This window comes from Taudactylus pleione, unplaced genomic scaffold (genome assembly GCF_031769625.1).
Source record: "Taudactylus pleione unplaced genomic scaffold, aTauple2 ptg000053l, whole genome shotgun sequence".
Lineage (NCBI taxonomy): Eukaryota > Metazoa > Chordata > Amphibia > Anura > Myobatrachidae > Taudactylus > Taudactylus pleione.
Genome location: NW_028284455.1, coordinates 12556295 through 12581211, shown reverse-complemented (window position 1 = coordinate 12581211; position 24917 = coordinate 12556295). Strand labels below are relative to the sequence as shown.

Below are 24917 nucleotides of genomic sequence, written 5' to 3'. Positions count from 1 at the left end.
GGCTCCGTCGTGCGCATGCTCGAGACCCGGCTAGCGACGGGCACTCCGTCGCTCCGGGTCTCGCACCAAAGGGGGCAAGCTGTCGATGTTGAGTGACAGCTTGCCCCCTTTGGTGGGCGGGCCGGGAGGGGGGGGGCTGCCCAAACGGAGGCGTTCCCATGAGAACGCCTGCTGTTTGGGGGCGGCCCCACTGACATCACAAGTGATGTCAGTGGAGAACTTCCGGCTCTGTTAGAGCCGAAAGCTCTCTGGGGCTTGCGATGAACGAGACCCTACCACAAGGGTCTTGTCGCAAGCCCGATGGTCGCGATGGTCTTGACCATCGTGACCATCATCATGGCCGCTAGCTATAGCTGTGAGTGGTCACCCACAGCTATGCAAGCGGCCAAGAGGCCGCACCAAAAAAGAAAAAGCACGACCCTGATTCAGAGCGAGCGCTCTGTCAGAGCAAGCAGCTCTGAATCAGGCCCATAGTTCATCATCTGGCATCATCACAGTGAAGGTTTCAATGTATATTCAATCTATATGACTGAAGAATGGCATGCATAGACATGAATAGTGGCAGCACAATATTGGCGGTGCTCAAGCACAAACAAGGCTTGCTCCTCAGTCTAGCGTTTGTTTCATTGTGACACCGGTTGTTCACGTTTCACAGTATAACAAGATCATTTGACACTAAAGTGTTCATCTAAATGCAAGTAACATTTCATATCAAAGTCAGATCAATATGTTGGTTTTATTATGTGCCGTTACTGGAATTAAAAAGACGCATCTCAAACACCCGCAGGCGTGTAGTCTAATACAGTAGTTAACAGTATTAGTTTCATGATGTGACTCCTCTCACTTTCATTATATGAGACATTTTTCTATTTCTCACACAAATGCACACAAAAACTAAGTAGTATTTTTACTAAAGTGAGAGTTTTTACAAGTGGACATGTTGCCCATAGCAACCAATGAGATTCTACTTATTTAACGAGCACCTTATAGAAGATAATAGCTAGAATCTGATTGGTTGTTATGGGCAACATCTCCACTCCTAAAAACTCTCACTTTAGTAAAGTTACTCCTAAATGTTTAGTTTTGGGAAGAATTTTCTTTTAAATCCCAGCTACTTATTTACATTGTTATTGATATTCTTGAATTAGGACAGAATTTTGTATCATGTATTGGTTGGCATTACTTATGCCTTAGTAGCATCCATTCTCTTTTATGAAGAAGTATTTTCATAACACTCCCACAATATTGTGTTATCACAATAGCCACGGGTGACAAATATTCAATCTGACTGTAATTATATATATATATATATATATATATAGCGATTATACAGTTATGCATAGAGAAGGATGAGGGATGCTAGGTAAAGTATATAGAGATACAGAATATTATTTTCAAAGTAGGCCCACTTTTTTTCTCATTATCATTAAGGCATATTTCATATTAAATTACATTGTGATTCAAACAGTAAGGAAGACAAAGTGCATCATTTTTGCCCTCAACTCTAATGTCTTTAATCAAATAATGACCTTCTGGAAATAGTTAATTTTAAGCATTTGAAAAGATCAATACCACTTTGCCACCAAAAAATGGCAGAGACGATGAAATCTGATGTATTTAAAGCACCATTTTACCCTTTTAACCTAGTAAATAATTTAAAATGCTTTCAATGCCTTTCTGCCGTCATAATGTATTTTATTGTTCAAATCATTACCTACATATATATGTTGTTCTTTTTCAAATGTACAGTTCTGAAAGGACAACTAGATTTTGTGTGTGTCATGTCTTCTTAATATTGCATAGCAACGCTGTTTTACTAGCAAATGCCTTATAATTATTTTTTAGTATGAGTGCACATTTATTAGCTTTCTGATAATGTATGTTTTTATATTTTACTGCTTGAAGGACATATCTCTCCATTGTATTCATTATTGTACTTCCATAAATTTTTTGACATTTCTTAAAAAGTTGTCACTTTTCTACAGGTCATAATGAGAGATTGTCCAAAGTAGGCATTCCATTAACCACTTACTTGGCACGGTCACAGCTGGGTTTTTGGTGGCACATCATCCCATGCGACTGTGCCGTTATGCTGTGCCCCCGTCTGTTATGGAGGAAATTCGTTCTGCACATGTGCAGAACAGTCTCTTCCTGCTGCTCCAGCCCCCAGGCAATGACGTGGTGGTCTGAGACCGCAGATATCACTTCCGCAATTGCGCTCCAGAATGTTGTGTTGTCCATAGAATGCATGCAGAGATCAGATTCAGCAGGGGGGGTGCACGCTGTGCTGTGGTCTGCATTAGGGTTGGGGCAGGGGCAATGGCACGGGGGGGAGGGGGGGAAATGCATCAGGGGATAATATTTTGCCATGATGGGTGAGAAAAAGGTTTTGGTGTTTTTTTGGATGGCGGGGATATTCAACACACATATATAGTGACACATGGGTAGGGGGTACTAAAACAGAGGGGGCCTATGAACACCTATTGATGGAGGGATGTGCTAATGGGAATCGATCAGTCCTTGAGGGGGTAGGGATCTGTTGCTGATGGGGGATATACAGGCACTGGGGGGTGTGAAGTAATTTTACAAGGGGAGCCTAAGAACATGGAGTTGTGAGACACCCGTAGGCATATTTTTTAACTATTTGTCTTTAGTGAAATATTTAAATATATTTGAAAAGATGTATTCTAAGATTAATTAAATTAAAAAAACTGAACATTGTTTTTTTAACAAAATTAGCCAGTTAGTGGGTTAATTATTGCGAAGTCTCATCTTTTACTTTGGGCTTAAATTCCATTCCAGTCATTCTGATTTGAATTCTACTAACTCCTGTTTCTAACTGGGATTATATCTTAAATGTGCAACTAGGCAATATTTCAGAGCTGTGCAAGGTTTTTATTTTCCTGCTAATTGTTTGAAAATAGTTTAAATTTATGAAAGTAGGAAGGCGTATTATGTCTTTACAATTTAAGTATTACTTTGTATTTGCGTGTAGTCTATAACACTACCGTAGTAATACACTGTAATACAATGGTCAGATTAGATTAGTTCTAGTAAGTAGTACTGTGTGCTTTCAATTTACATTAAAGGCATTCCCATTTAGTAAATTGCAGTCCATATTTGTTCTATGATTGGTAAAATACTTGTAGTATATCTGGGGCAGGGTACAGTATATAAATGAGCTTTTGGCAACATTGAGGTTCACTGTCAACAAAGAGAGGAGTTTGCTGCTCCTTGACTAGTAGTATGGCTCAGTGTAGAAGGTGGTTAGACAAAAAAGAGGCGTCCTGGGGTCACAGCTCAGTCACAGTAAGGGCAGGGAAAGAGGGTTAAGGGTTCTGGTCCTGATCTGTCACACTGTAAGTAATATGCCAGACTATTAGATATTGAGGACGTCAGTTCAGCGGAAGGATATCTCTACTAGGTGGAATAACTATTAGGAGTGGAAAATTAGTATAGTAAACGGTAGACAGAATCTAGTTGTAAAAAGTTAAATTATTAAGAGTACAGATAACACAAATTATCACCCAACTGATGAACAGTTTCATCTTTCCTGGGTACTCAGGTTCAGAATATTTCATAGATTTGTGAGAGCTAATGGGAAGGACCTTGTGCATACGGTACATATCTATACAATGGCAAAATAAGAGGTAGACAGATAGTCCACACAGTTCTGTTCCTGTTTAGTTCACCTGTGTGGTATCAGCTGCCCTGCAGTTCTGTTCCTGTTTAGTTCACCTATGTGGTATCAGTTGCCCTGCAATTCTGTTCCTGTTCAGTTCACCTCTGCAGTTATCACCTGCCCTGCAGTTCTGTTCCTGTTCAGTTCACCTGTGTGGTATCAGCTTCCCTGCAGTTCGGTTCCAGTTCAGTTCACCTCTGCAGTTATCACCTGCCCTCCAGTTCTGTTCCTGTTTAGTTCACCTGTGTGGTATCAGTTGCCCTGCAATTCTGTTCCTGTTCAGTTCACCTCTGCAGTTATCACCTGCCCTGCAATTCTGTTCCTGTTCAGTTCACCTGTGTGGTATCAGCTTCCCTGCAGTTCTGTTCCAGTTCAGTTCACCTGTGTGGTATCAGCTTCCTTGCAGTTCTGTTCCAGTTCAGTTCACCTGTGTGGTATCAGCTTCCCTGCAGTTCGGTTCCAGTTCAGTTCACCTCTGCAGTTATCACCTGCCCTGCAGTTCTGTTCCTGTTCAGTTCACCTGTGTGGTATCAGCTTCCCTGCAGTTCGGTTCCAGTTCAGTTCACCTCTGCAGTTATCACCTGCCCTGCAGTTCTGTTCCTGTTTAGTTCACCTGTGTGGTATCAGCTGCCATGCAATTCTGTTCCTGTTTACTTCACTTGTGTGGTATCAGTTGCCCTTCAGTTCTGTTCCTGTTTAGTTCACCTCTGCTGTTATCATCTGCCCTGCAGTTCTGTTCCTGTTTAGTTCACCTGTGTGGTATCAGTTGCCCTGCAGTTCTGTTCCTGTTTAGTTCACCTGTGTGGTATCAGCTTCCATGCAGTTCTGTTTCTGCTTAGTTCACCTGTGTGGTATCAGCTGCCCTGCAGTTCTGTTCCTGTTTAGTTCACCTGTGTGGTATCAGCTGCCCTGCACTACTGTTCCTGTTCAGTTCACCTGTGTGGTATCAGCTTCCCTGCAGTTCTGTTCCAGTTCAGTTCACCTCTGCAGTTATCACCTGCCCTGCAGTTCTGTTCCTGTTTAGATCACCTGTGTGGCATCACCTGCCCTGCAGTTCTGTTTCTGTTTAGTTCACCTGTGTGGTATCAGCTGCCCTGTAGTTCTGTTCCTGTTCTGCTCACCTGGATGACCTTAGCATAGGGTTGTATTCTGTTTATCACCACAGCAGCAGACATCAGACAACAGTATTCTCCGATTTTGCAACTGAGCAGTGCTGTCTCCAACTACCAGCACATACATACACCAATACTCAATGTTGTGCAGGGTCGGAGCTACCACTAGGCAAACTTAGGCAGCTGCCTAAGAGCGCCGGCCCTGCAGGGCAATAGTGTGGACCGCACATAAGTGCAGTCCGCACTACCTACTAGAAACAAACGCAGCTGTGTGTTTGTTTCAGCAGTCGGTGAGAGTCAGACAGACTCTCATCGGCTGCTGCGCCCACTGCCGGAGCCGGGCTGTAGCTCTGGCTCCCACAGTGGGTGATGGGAGAAACATCATGACGTCTCTCCCATCATGCAGAGCGGGCCCGCTCTGGGACAGAGGAGCGGATGCCGGAGCGGGGATTAAGGTGAGTGGAGTTTTTTTTTTTACTTTTGTGATTGGCTGGGATTACTGCTGGGGGGGGAGATAACTACTGGGGGCACTGCTGGGGGGAGGCTACTACTGGGGACACTGCACGACTACTACTGGGGGCACTGCTGGGGGGGAGATCACTACTGGAGGCACTGCTGGGGGGAGGCTACTACTGGGGGCTCGATTACTATGGGGGCATTGCTGGGGGAAGGCTACTACTGTGGGCACGACTACTGCTGGGAGGAGGCTACTACTGGGGGCACTGCTGGGAGAAGGCTACTATTGGGGGCAAGACTACTACTGGGGCACTGCTGGGGGGGCTACTACTGGGGGCACTGCACAGGGGGGACTAGTACTGGGGGCACTATATAAGGGGCACTGAACAGTGGGGACTAGTACTGGGGGAACTATATAAGTGGCACTGCACAGGGGGGGACTACTACTGGGGGCATTATATAAGGGGCACTGCATAGGGGGACTACTACTGGGGGCATTATATAAGGGGCACTGCATAGGGGGACCACTACTGGGAGCACTGCATAGGGGGCCACTACTGGGGGCAATGTATAAGGGCTTTTGTAGCTATCCGAGGGTGGGTGGGGGGCCACAAGGCTGAAGACATGCCTAGGGTGCCAAGAAACCTTGCAAAGGCCCTGATGTTGTGACAACTATAGCTCTGTCTCCAACTACCAGCACGGACTCGCCACTCACCTCAAGCTAACAGTGCTGTCTCCAATCACCATCAGACATCTGTACTCTCCACTCTGACAACTACAGCACAGTCTCCAATTACCAGCGCAGACATCAAAACTCTCCTGTATAGTAATCAGCGCTATCTTCTACATCCAGAATTGTCTGCGGACATCTACGCTGTACCAGCTCACTAAGAACAGCCTGATCAGTATTCAGCTTAATTGCTGATTTCCATAGGTACTCTCCCCCTAGTGGTCTGCCTCCTAGTACCTCTGTATCTGTATCAGCTCTGAGAAGGAGCGTCATAAAGCCCCCTAGCTTCCATCACTCCACTCACATACCAGCCAACCCTTCAGGCCCTGAACTGAGTTCATCCAATCCTAGTGCCCTAATATCTTCATGATTTTTTTTCATGAATTATGTGAACTATCCAGAAAATACAAGAGTGGGGGCTGGTTGCATGACGCATCGCATGCATTCCGGCATAAATAACGCCGGTATGCATGAATAAAAACACAAAGGACAGCACTCTCGGTAAGAGCTGTCCTTTGCTATAGGACTCCGGGTTTAGGACCCAGAAGTCTTGTGCATGCGCTTAGTGACGTACGTGCCACGGGTGTGCTGAGAGGGATCCGCTGAATAAAAAATAGTTTGCAAATCATGGCAAATTTTTCCTTTACAGAAATAGCTAGAAATTTTTTTATTATAATGCTGGGTCATTAAATTATAAAGTAGGACAAAACATGGTAGGAAATGAAGGAATGCTGATCATTGAAGTGTACTTTTGGCTTAATTTACAAATAAGTAAATAGGTTGTGTAGCAGTGTCCCATGCACACAATTAAGCATTATTTGTCTAACACACGTGTCTTCTTGCCTAAACAAGATTGACATAAAGCGTGTACCCCAGATGGCATCCACCCACATGGGTTATAATTGATGGATCACCATTCCTTATATATGGACTTCCTCATAACTATGAGTGTGACAAGATTGGCAGAGAGCAGATGTTTGTCCTTTTTTTTTACAAAAGAACAAAATCAAAACATTGAAATATTACACCTGTGCGTCTACTTCTATCATGGGGAAATTATTTGAAGGGGTTTGGAAATAGATTATAGAAATTAATTTGATGGATTCATTATGGACTAGCCATGCCTATCAAACACAAACCTTTCTTGTTCAGAGAAAAATTTCAAAATGGATCTTGGTTGTGCGATTCATTTACGCTATTAGATTTGATATTAGATTTGATATTGTTGCACATGACAGCCCAAGTACTAGGTCCAGGAGAGGGAAATGGGTAGAGAGTTGATTGATGGTTTGAAAACAAGTTGATTGTTGAAAAATGGAGCCTATACTTACTGGTCTAAAGTCTTTGGTTGGGTACCACATGGATCGGTTTCAGAGCTTGAACCTTTTTAATCTTTGTAGATTGCATAAAAGTCAAGGTGTCCATATTTACTCATAACACTAAGTTATGTAGAAATAGTAACTTGCTACAGAAAGAATTAAGACAAAATGAAATACTAGGTTGTTAAATTGAAAGATGAAATTGAATATAGATACATATTTAATTATGCACCAAAGCCATAGTAAAAACAGTTATTTATACATATATATGGGATAAAACTGAGGAAATGTGAGATGGAAAAAGACTTAGGAATTATAGTTGTCAGAAAGCTGAGTAGTAGCAGCATACAGTGCCAGGCAGCAGCTGCAAAGGCAAATAAAAAAGGGATAAATGCATGTGATACAAACATAGTATTACCATGGTATAAATTACTAGTTAGACTACATCTAGTTAGACTAAATCTTGAATAGGAGCACTTTACTTAGACTCTTAGGCCCTCATTCAGACCCGCTCGTAAGCGGCCGCTCGTTCGTTATGAGCGATGTTCGCTCATCTGCGCATGTGTACGCTAAATAGCGAATGCCTGCTATTTTGAGTAACAGGAGGAGGCGTATGTGGGTGGTAACAGGGGAAGGTGCTTGAAAACTGGGAGTGGAATTCAGAACGCAGGCGTGCTTAAAGGTCAAAACGGGCGTTTTAAGGGTGTGCAGAATTAATACAGCAGCGTCATTGACCACGTCACTTGGTTGTTTTATAGTCAGAACTGCTCGCAAGATTGCGGTAGGAAAAACCAGCCACAAGAATAGCGAGCAGTTCATACGCTGTTCGATGTACTCGATTAATCTAATAAATAGCGGACATGACGTATGATGCGAGCGGCCAGGGGGCGTATTTTTAAAAATTACGACCGCAAGTTTTGTTCGCTCGTTCAGACATAGAGGCGTGAACAGACCGCAAAGAGCGAATGGTTCATTTGAATAGCCACCCCTTTTTTCTGAACGAACGACCGCAAATAGCGTCCGGCTCTGAATGAGACCCTTAGACTTCTTTACAGTACCTTGGAGAAATAGGCACCTTAAGGGGTGACCTAATATATATAAATAAATTCAAGATCAATAGAAAGATATATGTAGCTAAATATTTATACTAAGGACCACACAGAGGACAAGGGGTCATCAACTGTGATCCTGAGCATAGAAAAGGGCTCATTACTGTAAGGGTGATCGATATGTGGAATTCCTCACCAATAGGTGGTAATGGCAAATCAGATAACACAATAAAAACATGGAAGAATGTGAGGTAATGGAGTAAATGTCAACCCCTTCATTTGGGAGTTGCGATCCTCCGTAAGTCTTCCATGTGTGGAGGTGCCTGGGAAGTTTATTTATTATTACATTGAAAATGTGGTGTTCCATAGCAACCAATTGGGCATTTCAATAGCAAAATTATACTAGTTGCCATGGACAACAATACAATTTTTCCCATTCACCAATTTTCATAAATGTTATCCAATGTGAATGTCACACTGTGTGTGTTTGTGTCACTAAGCTTACAGCAGCCCATCAGTGCTTTAGTTATGTATTTAAGGGGGATATGTATCAAGCCTTCTAGAGGGTCAAGTGGAGAAGTTGCCCATAGCAACCAATAAGATTGTAGCTAGCATTTATAAAGTACATTCTAGATATAAAATTGATAGGTAAAAGCTGATTGGTTGCTATGTAAAACTTCTCCACTTGTCCATCTCTCTTCTCTTTAGAAGGTTTGATAGATGTCCCTCTTTGAGATCCTTATTTGATGCTACAGTATGTATGAGACACAACCTCTAGCCAGTTGAAGTAACTGTAGCAGGTGCCGTGGTTGCATGTGACATTGTTGCCCTTGTGATCAGTCATATATTTGGCTGTTGGGAAATAATATTAGACCAATAATAATTTCATGACAGGGTTACATAAAGGTTATAACTCACCCAAATATTACAAATGCTTTAAAGCATGTATTTAAAATTATTAACTACTCCTACACTAATAATAACCATTGAGATATGTTAATACTCCACCCTTGTCCATAAATCTTAGTAATTTGTTAGGGATTCAAAAGAACCCTATTGAACTAAAAACAATTATATAAAACTAGGAGAGGCAAAACTGTGATTAGTTGTTGCAAACTAAAAACACCACCGTGTGGCTTTTTAAACCAAACTATATATATCAATGTGTTCTGTGTCCTAATTTATGACCAGCTATTTTGAGATTTTTTTATAAATGAATTATAAAAACTCAGTTTCTAGACCTTATATATTTAAATAAAATGACATTGAAATCATTTTCAGCATATTATTGCTTAGTGTTGCAAGACATCTGCAGATGGTACTTGGTTGCAATGCAGCGCATAACAATATTTCTTGTGTGACAGATGGATTTAAGACCTTTATTTCTCAATAAATTTTGCTTTACAATACATAACTTTACAGGATTTGTGTTGTATGTAGCAGGTTTGAACAGAGCCTAGCATTCATCTGCATGGCATTTTCAGTTCATACGCATCTCGTGCCAACAATTAAGGAAAGTGGCGAGTAAGGTTATTGGCTTCCGCTAATAGCAGAATATTGAACAGAAAAAGGGTGTTTAGAACAGAAGGTGTCACATTAATCGTTGTCAGTTTCAAAAGTAGCAACTTCCTGAAAGTTCAAATAATTTATTTACTTCTATTTATTTCCTTTGCTCTGAGCATCTTTTTACCATCTGCTGTATGCATCACGCATTGTTACTTGTAAGATTTTAGGAATGAATCAACGCAGCTATTTGTTTTGTTTCTTTTGTTTTCTTTTTACTTACTGGAGTAATACTGATCATATAATTCTGCACACAACTAGGAGCAGTAACAAGCAATAATTGCAAGATGCTTTTTTTGTGTACCAATGCTGTTGGCTTCATATATTTTTCAGTTCATGGACTGAGCTATTGAAGAAAATCCTGTCATGCAAAGTGACTATGATTTTGTCAGTGAAAATGACAATGACATTTTATTAAATGCCACATCTGGCCTGAAATCCAATTTGCCATGCCATACCATGGTACAATTTAGTACAATAAAAGGCAGTGATGGGCAACCTGATTCAAGGGCCGCAAGTCTGGCCCCCTAACCTTCAAAACGCCCTCACAGTAGCCTTAATTTCAGTAATAAGGTAAAATTACATTTTATCAATGCGAGGCCCAATCTGTAACAACATATCAGCAGGATTGTAATTAAGAAACAAATGTTACATGCTATAAAAAAGAAACCTTACAATTCATTGTGGCTTTTTAGAATTTTCCACCAATTTCAGAATGTTCTGTGTAAGGCTGGAACGGACACAACGCAATTCTACAAAGTGTTTTTTATCTGACAGCTCTTAATATTTGTTATTCATAATGTGCTTTATGATAGAGAATGTCAGTATATGTGATCAGGTCATGTGATGTCAAAGTAGGCTTCATTAGGCAAAGGAAAAGATCACATCTAGTCTTCTCTTGCTGAGCTTCACTATCATTGTATAAGAGCTGGATTTGTCAGTGATTCTCATCAGGTCATAAAACAGAAAAATACCTGGGGCAAAAAACAGAGAGAAGGAATGGTGGGGTATAAAGAAGGTGAAAATATTAGGTGCTGAGGCTCTCGGACAAATAGATTAAAGGTCCCATACACTAGCGACGGAGCAACGCATTCCTGTGATCCTGAAACCTGGCATCTCTGGATCAGTGAAATCCAACATGTTGGATTTCACTGATTTGCCAATCACAAGCAAATTATGATCAGGATTAGGAAATTGGTGAAATTTAACATGGAGAATTTCATCGATCCCAGACGGATCGCGGGAACATCGATGGCCGCTGGTCGGCATGTGCAAACGGGGAATCACCGTTTCCGATCCCATGGCAGGATCCAGCAATCCGTCGCATAGTGTATGGGGGGCTTTAGATAAAAGTAGTGCAATAATGCTAATAATAATTAACACCAGCTGGTCAGCCCAAAGGGTGTCACAATCATTACTACAGTTTAAAAGAAAAAAGAATAAGAGGCCAGGACCCATATTGTGTACTTGTAATTGGAAGGAAATACATTAAAATAAATTATACATTTCAACCCCAAAATAAATGAAGCAATACATCACCAACTGAAGTCACTCGGGGGGGGCAATGTTATGCAATAGGGTTTGTGAACAAAGAAATGGCTCAAATTGAATAAAACAACTTAAAAATGTATTAAGAATATGTATTAAATAGCAGGACAATCTAAAAAGTGACCAGTACATCTGAAAACTTTGCAGGAGGAAATGCACTGCAAAAGAATATGGAAAAGGCTCACATGTCTCACAGAAGCACATAAAACCAATCATTTCACAAATATTAATACAACCTCATGCTGTGCAGCGTAAGAAATGGTAGATTTTCTTATATATATGTATATCTGTAATCACTGGGCCTGATTCAGCAAGGATTGCTATTCTGCTTATACACACGCGCTGCAGTTGCTAATGTAAATGTTTGCATTCGCATTGCGATCGCAGTCTAACATAGGACGCCGACTTCCTCTTACTCACATCCATATACTATGGCAACATAGTGAAAAAATCAGTAACATCGGACCCATATGCACAGTTAAGGCAGGTCAGACCTCACTCAGGAATTGCTTATTTCTGCACATGCTATGAGGCCTGAGGCAGCCTATGGTATCGCAGTGGCTAATTTAAGTGCGCCCCTGAAATGGCGTTGAAACACACTGGCACACCCCCTTGTCACCACCCACAAACGGCACTTCCTGTCAATCTCTTTGCCATGGGTTTGCGTATCCTCTGCGATCGCAGTCCCGATCGCAGCATCTGGTTTCGCGGCACACGCACTGCGATGCGTATGCATGCACAGTGCAAAATATTTGGCAGGTGCGTGCATATAAGCAACTGCGATCTTTGCTGAATCAGGCCCACTGTTTCTAAAAGGGAGTATAGGTCTAGTCTCCCAAACACCTGGTTTGTTCATTTATCCCAAAGTGCTCAAACAAGCAAAAGTTAATTTAACGTAGTAGAATTTCTACATGATTATCCAATTTCAAAGGCACTAGCACGTCATCCTTATATGCCATATACTGTAAATTGGTATTGTATGTATATTGACAATGAGTGATTTAAACTTGATCTGTATTGCTTTTCATACAAGCAATACAGAACAACTTATGTAAAAGTAATACAGGACAAGTTTTTCATCATTGATATAAGGAATAGATTTTATATTTAATAAATACTGTATTTCCATAAAGTTTTCATCAATGTATTTAATAGTTTCTTTTTAAATGCTTTGCATTTCAGAGTTACAAAAGTGATCTTTCAACATACTTTATATTTTGCTTATGTATTTATAATTATGCAGTTTATTGTACAATTTTTAATTTTCAATTTTTATAATTAGGCATTTCCCACAGGGTATAGATAAATGCCATCATTTGCACTTTCAAAGCATTTACGGATTATTAGAAACATGTAAAATGTAAATACTCATTTTTTTTTTAACAAGTTTCAGCTGAAGTTGATTAAAAAAATCATTACATCTTAGATCACAATGATAAGCCTAACGTTAGTTCAGTTGATTGGGGGAAGCTTGTTAGATATGATCTTGCAGGATCCACTTCTGCATTAAGAGTGAAAACGAATGATTTAGGTTTGTTGAAGATGGTCATTATGTCTATTTGTCTGTCTTCGATAATGTGACTCAAAGCACTATGATACAGTTTCAGAATGAGTCATGTAATAATAGTGTGGGTTGTATTTTTCATAGAGCACTACATTTAAAATACAAGTTGTTTTATAGAGTAACTAATAACATTTCTACAAGGACTTGATGTATTTAAGCTAAAGTTATAAAGTTCTTATCTTAATGGGGGTATTTGTCCTTTGACCTTGATCTCCCATGTACAGTGTAAGTGTTTAAGGACTACAGATAGATTCTGGCTGTATGTCAAATGTACTGGTTTCTGAAGTGATAATGGAGAGAACTGGAAGCAACAAAATGGCAATAACCTTCTTAGCTAATGAAACCTCTTTTATCATGTTACAGGGATGGCTTTGTGAACTGTTGAGGTGGAAAGAAGACCCCTCACCTGAAAACAGGACTCTTTGGGAGAATCTCTCAATGATTCGGCGGTTTCTCAGTCTTCCCCAAACAGAGAGAGATGTTATCTATGAGCAAGAGAGTAATGCTGTTCATCAGCATTGTGAAAGGCCATCCCATATGATCCATGTTTCTGCAGAACAGATTCAGGTCAGTAACGCTTCCAAGATCTACAACAGTAACGCCTGATTATGCCGGATACGTTTAATATCCCGACAGCGGGATTCCGGCGGTCACAATGCAGACTCCGAAGTCCCGACATTTATTGAAATACCAGTGTCGGTATTCTGACCGCCAGAAACCCGAAGGTAAGTAAGGGTTGGGGAGAGGGTTAGGATTAGAGTTTAGGGTTAGGCACTAGGGGGAGGGTTAGGGTTAGGCACTAAGCGGGGAGGGTTAGGTTTCGGCACCAAGGAGGGAGAGTTAAGTTTAGGCACTGGGGGGGAGGTTAGGTTTAGGCACCAGGGAGGGAGGGTTGGGGTAGTGTTAGGTTAAGTATACTTACCTTCAGCCGTCGGGGTGCCGGCGTCAGGATTCTGACCACCAGGATCCCGAACACCGGCACCCCGCCCGATTATTCTTATGCATTCTACCTAAATGACTGCATGGTTATTGGGAGTCTCATCTTCTAATACCCACATAATAGAATAAATACTAATGCATAGATTAAATGATTTATTTTCTAACTTACTGGGTATTAATCATAGATACATATGTATTTAACTTGCAGCAACAGCAGCAGCAGCAACAACAACAGCAGCAGCAACAACAACAGCCACAGCAACAACCACAACAGCCACCAGGGCCCAGGCTGCCACCCATGCAGCCTACTGTGGCATCTCCGGCGGAATCGGAAGATGAAAACCGCCAACAGTCACGTCCGCGAACAAAAATTTCTGTAGAGGCACTGGGGATTTTACAGAGTTTCATTCAAGATGTTGGCCTGTACCCAGATGAGGAAGCCATTCAAACTTTGTCTGCTCAGCTTGACCTACCCAAGTTCACAATTATCAAGTTTTTCCAGAATCAGCGTTACTATCTAAAACACCATGGGAAGCTGAAAGACAATTCTGGTTTAGAGGTAGATGTTGCAGAATATGAAGAGGAAGAGTTACCCAAGGACATGGAAGGGGACAGCCAAGATAAAAGTGCTAATACACTGTTTTCAGTTAAACTTGAAGACAGTTTAACTGGAGAAAGGAATACAGACATCACTGCAGACCTGAATGACTTATCATAAAGTATTATTTTTATTCAAAAGTTCCACTGGTATTACTAATAACAATTCCATCCTGTGTACTGTCAGTAACACTCTATTGTACAATGTACGGCTGATGAATCTTGGGGGTGGGGTGGGGTGGGGGACTTGCACAAAAACAAGGAAATGATGCAGAAGATATTTAAATGTTTTACTCTGTCTATAAACTTTTCTTAGCTCCTGATGGAATAATGAAGATTGCTCTGAAATCTGTGTTCACTGGATAAGCCACAAAATACTTGACAAGCATGATTCCAGTGGCGGCGACTTGAAAGCTGGAGCTTTGAAACAAGCATACAAACCTTCAGTGGTTTTTTGTTTTCTGTTTTCCTGTTCTAATCCACTCTTGATCTTCAGAAAGTCACACTTATATAAATAGGAGAGAGTATGTTACTCTTGCACAGTTGTAGGGTGCAGACGAGCTCTATGCTGTGGTATGCAGTTTAAAATGATAACATGCCAACAAATGCCTTGTGTTATATGGCACTGCCGTAATTTAGACTTCTTATGTTTCAATTTTGGAAATAAAAGGTCACTGTATTTTTATTTTGTTTTATTGGTTATAAAAGGAAGAATATGTGAACGTTTGGTCCCAATATCTGTAGATTCTGCAGCATCATGTTGTAATTATTTTTGGGGGACTACATTATTTTATTTTTTTGTTGTATGTAATATTGCTTATCTTTGTTACAATACTGGTTCTTTTTTTTTCTATTTATATGTGTATTTTGATGGGCAGTAAAACAAAGTGTCTTAAAAGTTTTAAATAGAGAAAATGTGCTTTACAGAGTTGCCTATAAAAAAGTGCTCTATGTTATCCAAGCAATTCATACTATAAAGCTTCACTCTTATTGTGGTATGCAATTTTTACTATCATGCAAACAAGCTTAGGTAAATAAAACAAATAGATCACCCTAGAAACTTATGCAATTAATGTGAAAAGATAATTGTGTGCAATGTGTCTTCCCTTGGTTTACAATCAATTTTCAAGCTACATCTGTACAAAGTTTCTGTATAAAGGTGTATTTCTTTTTTTTATGAGTTTATGCCTATGAAAACACCAGTTATTTTGTTAAAGCTGGTTGTTTTTGTAAATGTATCACAATTTTCTTTATGCAAAGATGTTCTGACTAGAAGTGGTTATTGACTGTAACTACACAATTAAAATTGTTTGGTATGATATGGTAAGTTTGAGTCTGTTACAGTAGACAAGGTGTAACATCAATGGCTGCAAATAGTTGCCCATAACATTGCCAGGCATCTAAGATTGGTTGACAACAAATATTGAATGTAACCATACTTCAGAGTAAGAATTCAATAACAAATACAAAGGTTTGTATAGGTAATATCCCACACAATTTAGGATTAGTACATGCACAAATGCATAAAAGGTAAAAAAAAAACACCTCTGTAATAATAAGGAGCTAATACAAGATCATTATTGGAATGGCACTCTGCTTACCTAACCCAACTGATTTGTAAATAGTTTACATTATATTTAGTCTAAGGGCTTGTAAAAAATAGTGCTCTCCGTGTGCCTGCGGTATGTTCGGTTTAGGCGATGAACTTGCATAGCAGATACGGTTCATTAAATCCTATATAGATAAAAACAACTATACACACAAGTGGATGTTGCATAGGCATGAATTCAGCATGTCCCATTGTCACTAGTTGAGATATGTCCTAGGTTCATTGAATGACCTCTGTCTGCAGTATCTGTTAATTGTTCACCAAGTGGTCGACAGACTAAATGTACCTTGGCAGACAGAAAGTGCCCATGTTTAGTGCTACAGTAAATAAAATTAATTCTAGATATGCTTACATATCATGTACAAATCAACTAGGCTAGTGTGTACTTTAATTAATCTACCAATTATCAATTACAACATTTTACTTGAAAGAAAGACCACTATAGGGACATTTCTTTAAACAGGTGGAATACCATATATCTGGAGGATGAAACCTTATAGGACTTCAGATGTTGCTGAAATATATTAGTGAAATAGGCTGCCCTACTTCAGGACAAATTATACTTTCATTATGTTCTGGACTCCCACACTGACTACATTGTTTGACAGCGCTTGTCAGTGTGGACATGTGGACAGCAGGCAGCTGTGGACCCCATTTAGAATATTGCTTAAAAATCTCCTACCTACCAAGACAGGGACATGTAAGTAAATGTGACATCTGCTTGTACAAGAGCTGCGGCCATCTAATTTGCTGCAGTGACTTCAAACCCACTGTCCTATCCATCTGAGGGGCTAATTTGGAGTTGTACACAAACCCAATGCTCTGCATACAACTCTGATGTTTGAAGATCTACGCATGATCTGTACTGCGCATGTGCAGATCTCCTACTGCGAGTTCCCTCGCAGTGACCGTCCATTCAGGTGGGAGCGGGGGATGGCGTCAGGCAGCATCCCGGAAAATAGGGGCATGTCTGCCTTGTTTTCTGGGCGTGCTGAAGCCAATGGCAGCTTCACTGGCTTCAACTGTGTGAAAACACTGGCCATTTTGAGTAAACTGAAGCACTTGCACATGACCGATGGTCACGCAGAGTGCTCCGATGCTGCATCCTGCGGATCACAGAAACCGAAAGGAGACATCTATTTATACAAGACGCCTCCTGTGGCATTAGAATATTTTAGTATCACTACTGCATCTAAATACACAGCAGCGATGCTAAAATCAGGCTCTGTGAGGCAGATGTATGAAGCTCTGGAAAGGGATAAATTGGAGAGTGATAAACGACCAGCCAATCAGCTCCCAACTGTCATGTTGCAGGCTGTGTATGAAAAATGACAGTTGGCATCTGATTGGTTGGTCGTTTATCAGTCTGCACTTTATCACTTCCCAGAGCTTCATATATTTGCCCCTGAATCTCTTGTCTACATTGCTTGAATCTCTCTGGTCACTCCCGCTATAATACATAGCAACCTGATGGGGCAATGGTAGGAAGTACCACAAGCAAAAACCTATATGGGAGGGATATCTACAGGGGAAAATGTTCCAATTGTAAAGTATATAAATACATTATAATTAATAGGGAACCCATGTAGATCTCTGGAGTGCTTGAACCGAGCATCAACTGTTGGCGACAGCTGAACTGCAGAAGGCTTTCTGTTCCTGACTGTGTGCACATCAACTTCACATTACTGATATTCTTTTTAGTAAATACTATGCTACTTATTGGATTGTAAAGCAAGTTGCAAATGTTAGCTGTAAATCAGTAATACATTTCATATACTGTAAAACAAGACACTGATTTAATTACAGATGTAAATTATAATGAATTTAAGTTTTTGAGTAAGGTATCTCTGTACTATGCAAACAATATGAGCATTAAGGCACGTGACCTGCTGCTATGTTGCTGCAGTGTTTTGTAAACTCTCTTTGTTCAGCATGTACAGATTTTTCTTTTTCATTTCATACTTTTTTTTGCACGTGAAAGGTCCAGAATTATCACAAAATATGTAGCCGTTATTGCTCATCTAGTTCGCTGGTAATCAGTAAGTACACGGTACCCTGATAACATAATGAAAATACATTTAAATTCAAAAGACAATGGGCCCTAGTTACTTACTTCAATACACCATCTCCATTTTTAAATAACATGATCTTCAAAAATGTTGTTACTTTTTTGTGTACTTTATTATGTAGATGTCCTATATATTATAATTAGTACAAGTTCCTATATATACCTCAATATGGGAACTATATTGCCAGTTACAGTATGTGCATTTACTGCTTTGCCCCACAAAACTGTGTTTTTTTCTCTTATGCCTGTCCACTCATCTGTACTCTCCTGTGTGTATCACAAATAGGGGGGAATTCAATTCAACGCAATGGACGACACAATGTGCTGTTCTGGGTCGGCACATTGCACCTGCTGACATTGCAAATGTTACCTCGCACCTCATATAGTGTGAGAGAAAACTTGCGATGTTGGCCCTACCGTATATCGCTGATGTGCGCAGCCAGCAGCACATGGCACAGATTTGAATCGGCTCCATAGATTTGCATTTGTTTTTTATAAACCTGACAGACGTATGGGATCTATTATCAGGTATGCTTTGCTTTTCAGGATGAGGGGCATTTCATTCATTTGTACCACCATACCTGAAATAATAATTAAAAATATATATGTTTCATTGATACCTTTGCCATTTACTTTTCATTAATTTGTTTATCATTGCTACTCACAGTGACTTTAGTAGAATGCTCCGTGCGGGTATGCAGTCTGGAAGCCGACGGTCGAAATGCCAATCGCCGGCTACCCGACTGTGCAATCCCGACAGGGAACTAATGATAGCCGTCGAAATCTCGACGCCTATGATTATCCCTATGCCGGGAGCCCAACGTCCAGCATACCGAATGAAGGTAAGCCGGGCGGCGACCGCGGACAGCCGCAGGGGGGAGGGTTAGGTTAGGGGCTCCCAGGTGGGGTTTAATGGTAGGCACCCCCCACCCGGGAGGATTAGGCTAGGGAAAGGGAGGGTTAGGCACTCCCCGGGGGCGAGGTTAGGGTTAGGCACTCCCCCGGGAGGGTTAGGTTTAAGCTGCGGGGATGTTAAGTTTAGGCACTTATGGGGGGGGGGGGGGTAAGGTTAGGCACTAGGGGGGGGAGGTTAGGGTTAGGCACCGCTAAGGGAGCATTAGGGGGGGAAAGGGTTAGCGATAGTGTATTTACTTACCTGTCGGGATTTTCACTGCTGCTGGTCTTCCGGAATCGGGATTTGAACCGCTGGACATAGGTCCGGCGATCATTCATACCGATCTCTGTGTGGTTTTTTCACAAGTTAGCTACATTTCTTTTCTTTTTTTTTCTGATATTGTATTTTTCTGGAAAATATGTTGTCCAGATAACGGGTTTCAGGTTAAGTTAATATCTACCACTATGCAGCTGCTGATGTCTCCAGCGATGCCCATCCGTGCCATACACCCACGCTCTATACTTCTGCTCATGTACGGTGGGCAGACGGCTTTAACTTCCACTCTTCATCTCACTGTAATTCTTAATTAATAAATTAGAATAATTATCACAATAGATCTAAATTCCCATTCTTCAATATAGGTCACACAATTTAAAGGTGACTTCAAATGTCCTTAGAATCTACAGAAGGTGTAATCGATTTGTTACTATGTTGGTTCTTTTCAATGTTCATAATCCTGAATAATGCCAAATAATATTAATAGCTGCATGTTTTGTGTGGAGAAGTCGAGCAGGTGGCATCAAAGAGACTCAAAATACCATCCCTTCTAAATACAGCTACTGGAACACCATCTGAATGCATAATAACCATTAATTGGTAATTAGAACATATTTCTATAAATCAGTTTTTTCCCCATTCATTTATTATATTTAATTTACACAGTGTAAAATACAAGGAACTATATATGCTGTATAATGATGAAAAAAGATTACATGAGACATATGGGTATAAGGAAGTTCCTGTATTGTAAACAGTGATATCACATAGGTAGGTAATTGTCTTATCACAACCATGTCAGTCCCACCTAAATGAATAAGCCTACTAACGGGTCTGTTTGTTTCCTCAGTGTTTATTGTATGCAATGGCATCTATTTGTCTATGTAGGATACAAAATCTAATTATTAAATATACAGTATATATATATTCGTATATATATATATATTAGGGATGTGCAGACTCGGTTTTACTTGGTTCTTATCGCCACTTTACCTCAAATTCGGATTTATTCTATTGGCTATCCAAAACACATGATAGGCGATAGCCAATAAAAAGATCCGAGTAAATCCGAGTAAAACCGAACCCGCTCACCCCTAATATATATATATACCGTACATACTTGTATGTATCTATATATATATATATATATATATATATATATATTTTTTTTTTTTTTTTTTTTTTTTATATATATATCAGTCAAATCACAAGCTGAGCTATCTTATAAATAGTCCATTGGAAATTCTTTTTATTTAAAATAATCAAAACTTTTGAGCGATTTCTTTCAGGGGTACATATTTAAAGGTTATCTCGAAAACTGAATGGATAAACACTTGTACTTATTTGGGACACTTTTTTATAAAGGGGACACAAAGGGAAGACTACCCATAATATTTTGACTTATAGGGTGGGATGTATCAAAGCCTAAAGTGCGGTAAAACGTCTTAAAACTGTAGTTTTCTAAGCTATACCGCAATACATATTGATCGCATATATAAATTAAAAAGGTTTGCAACAGTTATCAGAGATATTTGCTTCGGAATCACAGCACAGCAGTCCCCATAGGGTTCTATGGGGCTGCAATGTATTTATATGCAGCAAGCACTTTCCGCAGCTTGTGCCCGATAGGCAATGCCATCAATAGATTGCCTATAGAGTGCTTACGCTTCTTTCCACAAAATTCCCTGAAAAGGATCCAAAGGGTCCTTCTCCATTCCCCGCGGCTTGCGCATGCACTGGTCAGTGGTTGCGCATGTGCATTTGGAAGCCCATATTCTTTAGGTGATTTCTTTGCTGATTTAAAAAAATATTGGTATTTTTCTGCTGTCTTATGGTGTAAATAAAGAATATCCTAACTTTTTAATTTAACAATTCAATTTGTCTCCAAGATAATTTGGTTGATTGGACATAGCTTCATATCTTCTCTCTTTTCTGATAATGTTAAGGGATTTTCAAGATGAGCATCTTAAAGCACATACTTGTATAAGCAGATGTTAAAATACTGACGATTATTAACCCATTGATCACTGTAACACGCCATCTACGCTGTTCAGTGGTGGAATTAGCGGCGGTGCAGCCGGTGCTTTGCACTGGGGCCCGCTGTGGTGCAGGGGCCCATAGCCGCCTGCATCTGACAGCGCCGTTGCACCCACCGCCAGTGACCCCCGGGCCCAACAGTATCTAAGTACGGAGCCGATGCCATTGCCGCTGGCCGGAGGTTCGAGTCCCGGATGGAAGTTTGGGTCCTTTCCGGAGGGGGAAGAGGGGCCGCTCTCCTTCCCTCTCATCTATACTGTTATTGCCTAGTCCCGCCCCCAGCCACAGACTTACTGCTCCAAAGTTCCAAACTGTGCTAAAGTGCTGGGGGGGATGATGAGCCTGAGTGATGTGAATGGGCAAGCTCCTCCCCCAGCCTTAGCACTGCAGTCGGAGTCCTGTTGCCTTGAATGGCCCAGTCGGAGGGGGAGGAGGCCCTCAGGAGGTGCCACAATCTCAGCCCCTCCCCTTTCCTGCTTAAATTCCGAAGCTTCCCTCCCGGCCTCTTTCCATTCATACCAACCATAATGCGGCTGCGCCGGCTGATATTCTTGGGCGCCGGGGATGTGACATGGTCACGTCACGATCACGTGACTGTCCCCGGCTCTTACTGTGGGTGGAAGGAGCTGGAGGAGCAGAGGCAGCCATTTCCCTGCGCAGCAGCAGGACTAGGTAGGCAAAAAATAAAAAAAGTTTAACAAAGCTATTTTTTTTGCATACTATATGTGCTTTATTTAGGATGCTGCAGCAGTGACCACTGACCATTGCTGCATGATATAGAGACTGTCTAGTCACTGTACCCTAGAGTTTCAGAATATTTTTCATAGCACCCCTAGGCCAAAATGTTCTTATTGAAAGATTCAAAGAAATATTAAGTAAACTGCTTATGTCATCCTTAGAAGCATATTTAATAGGCTGCGAGAAAAGCAAAAAACCTGCACCTGCGAGGTTTTTCCTGCAGGTGCGGGTTTTTTGCCATTCTATTAGGTGCGTGTTTTGTTTTAAAACACGCGCCGGGAGGTATTTATTTGCACACCTCCTGAGCAAGCGTGAATTTTCCTAAAATCGATTTTTTCAGGAGAAATCACCGGGACTTGTTCTGACACCCCCGCAGCACCCCCCCTGAGGACTAATTAAGCAATTGGAAGTATCCAATTAGCTTAATTAGTCCTTAATTACTTTCCTTGGGTAGCGCTGTCTTCTTCATCCTGCGTCGGGAGCCGGCTCTTCTGCAGCAGGGGTGAGTATGTGAGTGTGTGTGGTATTTGTAAGTGTGTATCAGTGTGTGTGTACCGGTGTCAGTGTGCCCCCCCAGTGTCACTGTGGCCCCCCGTAATGGGCACTGGGAGAATTACATCTCCCAGCAGCACTTGCTACTCCCAGCAGCCCCTGGAACTCCCAGCAGCCCCCTTTCCAGTAAGAAGAGAGAGGGGAGGCCGACAGGAGCCGCGGAGACTACTGGAGACCCCCGGTAAGGTAAGTGGTGGGGTTTTTTTAAGCAAAAAATACATGCCGCAGGGTTTTCAGAACTGAAAACCCCGCGACCAGTATTTTGGAAATTGAATACCACAGGTATCGGGAGCTCGCATACCCGCGGTATTTCTAAATTGGACGCGAGGGCCGCGAGATTTTTGACTCGCTAAACCTCACGCGCAAGTGGATATGCCCCTTAGGGCCTGTTATGTGGTGAGACAGGTTTCATTTTTGTTTGTCCACAGATTTTCTGATTGGAAGCTACAAGCACTGGTTTTGCCTATTACAATTACCATAAATAATATGATTTATTTATGTTACTGATGTCGCCCTGGACAGTTTACAGCAGCAGAGAGAATATCAGGAGAAGAGTGATGTGTTTGTGAAGACTGGGCTGCATGTGACAGGGGCAATAACAGGGTCGGACTGGCCCACAGGGGTACAAGAGAAACCACCAGTGTGCCCCACTGCCTAGGGGCCTGCTTCCCTCCTCTAGGGTTCCAGACTGTGTCCTTGAATTATACATTATACATATCGGACATTATACTGCACAGGACTATGGTGTATATTATACAGTGTATTGCTGTTATTATTCTGGTACTTTATCATGTACTAGCAGTATTTATTTTATATATTTATCAAGGGGCCCAGACCATGCACTTGGTAATGGTTAGTCAAGCTCCTAAGCATGAGCCCCTACCACTGTATTCACCATCTGGGCACTTCATGCCCCAGTCCGACACTGGGCAGTGACATGATGGGAGGAGGGGGGGGGGGCAAAGCATATTCTTGCACCTGGGCCCACCACTCTCTAGTTCTGCCACTGACGCTGTTGACATGAACTACACTGAAACGCACTGAATAATGTACAGTAAAAGGAATAATTGATTTCTTTGGCTTTACTGTATATACAGTATCAATGCAATGTAATGTAGATCACAAGTTTTTTTTAAACATAAATTAAAAATGCTTCGAAAAAATAGGATTTGTGCACCTATGATGCAGCTTTAAATATCTAAGTGAACTATTCACGCCTACTTTGCACAGTCGCAAAACATGGATTTATGCTAAGAACATGGTTTTCATGCACTTGTGAAGGAGCCTGTGTAAACTGTTAATTTCAAATGTTGTTTTTCAACCATAAGGCAACAGAAACATAGATTTCCAAATAATCTAAAAATCAATTAGTTGATGAACTTTTAGTTGTGGAAGATCTCATTAAATTTCTTCATACAAAATAAACGAAAATTGTTAGTATTGTCTTTAAATTGTTTTCAGTGTTTTATTTTTTTAAAAAGACCACGCTAAAATTTTTATTTAGTTGATTATTAAAATAGGGATTATCCACCAGGCTATAATTCATCATTTACATAAACAGCAACATTTTATGTGCAGGTAAAGATAATCACACACAATGGTAGGAAGCTAGAAATTAAATACTTGACCAAAATTAGGCTGGATACACACGTAAGGATTTTCTGTTCAACCATCCAACTAGTTGATTGGTTGGAATGAAAATCTGGTAACGTATGGGAGCAGGGGCGTAGGGAGGGCGCCCTGCAGTCGGACTCCGGACTGTGCCGAGTCTGCAGCAGCAACAGCAGCGTCTTGTCCTGCCTTCCTGCTCTAGTGAGAAATTCCTGGTCACTAGAGGAGCTTGTGCTGAGCCCTGATTGGTGAAGCTCAGCACATGTTCATCTAACCCCAGCAGGGGGTGGGGCTACAGCAGCATGTCGAGGAAGAAGCTGCAGGGTCCACATTAATGTAAGAGAGGTTATACCCCAGTTATGTCTATCACCCCCTGCCTGTATGTATTGTATGTGTGTGTGACCCTTCCTGCCTGTATGTACTGTATGTGTGACCCTCCCTGCCTGTATGTATGTATGTGTGACCCTGCCATGTATGTATGTGTATATATGTAGCGGTTATATTATATAGCACACATACTTTTTTTTTTTGGGAGGGGGGGGTAGCATGCTCATGCTCCGGGCACCCTGGCC

At 41.2% G+C, this 24917-nt stretch overlaps 1 protein-coding gene across 5 annotated transcripts in view; it reads left to right on the top strand.

The window, feature by feature from the left end:
- Positions 1 to 15866, top strand: part of SATB1 (SATB homeobox 1) — a 196808-nt gene extending 180942 nt beyond the window's left edge. For all 5 annotated transcript variants that reach the window (XM_088462720.1, XM_088462719.1, XM_088462721.1 and 2 more), the window contains exons 10-11: positions 13387 to 13590; positions 14171 to 15866. In XM_088462720.1, coding sequence (XP_088318846.1) covers positions 13387 to 13590; positions 14171 to 14680 — 714 coding nt within the window. In that variant the 3' untranslated portion in view covers positions 14681 to 15866. The remainder of the gene's footprint in view (positions 1 to 13386; positions 13591 to 14170) is intronic.
- The last annotated feature ends 9051 nt before the right edge of the window (positions 15867 to 24917 follow it).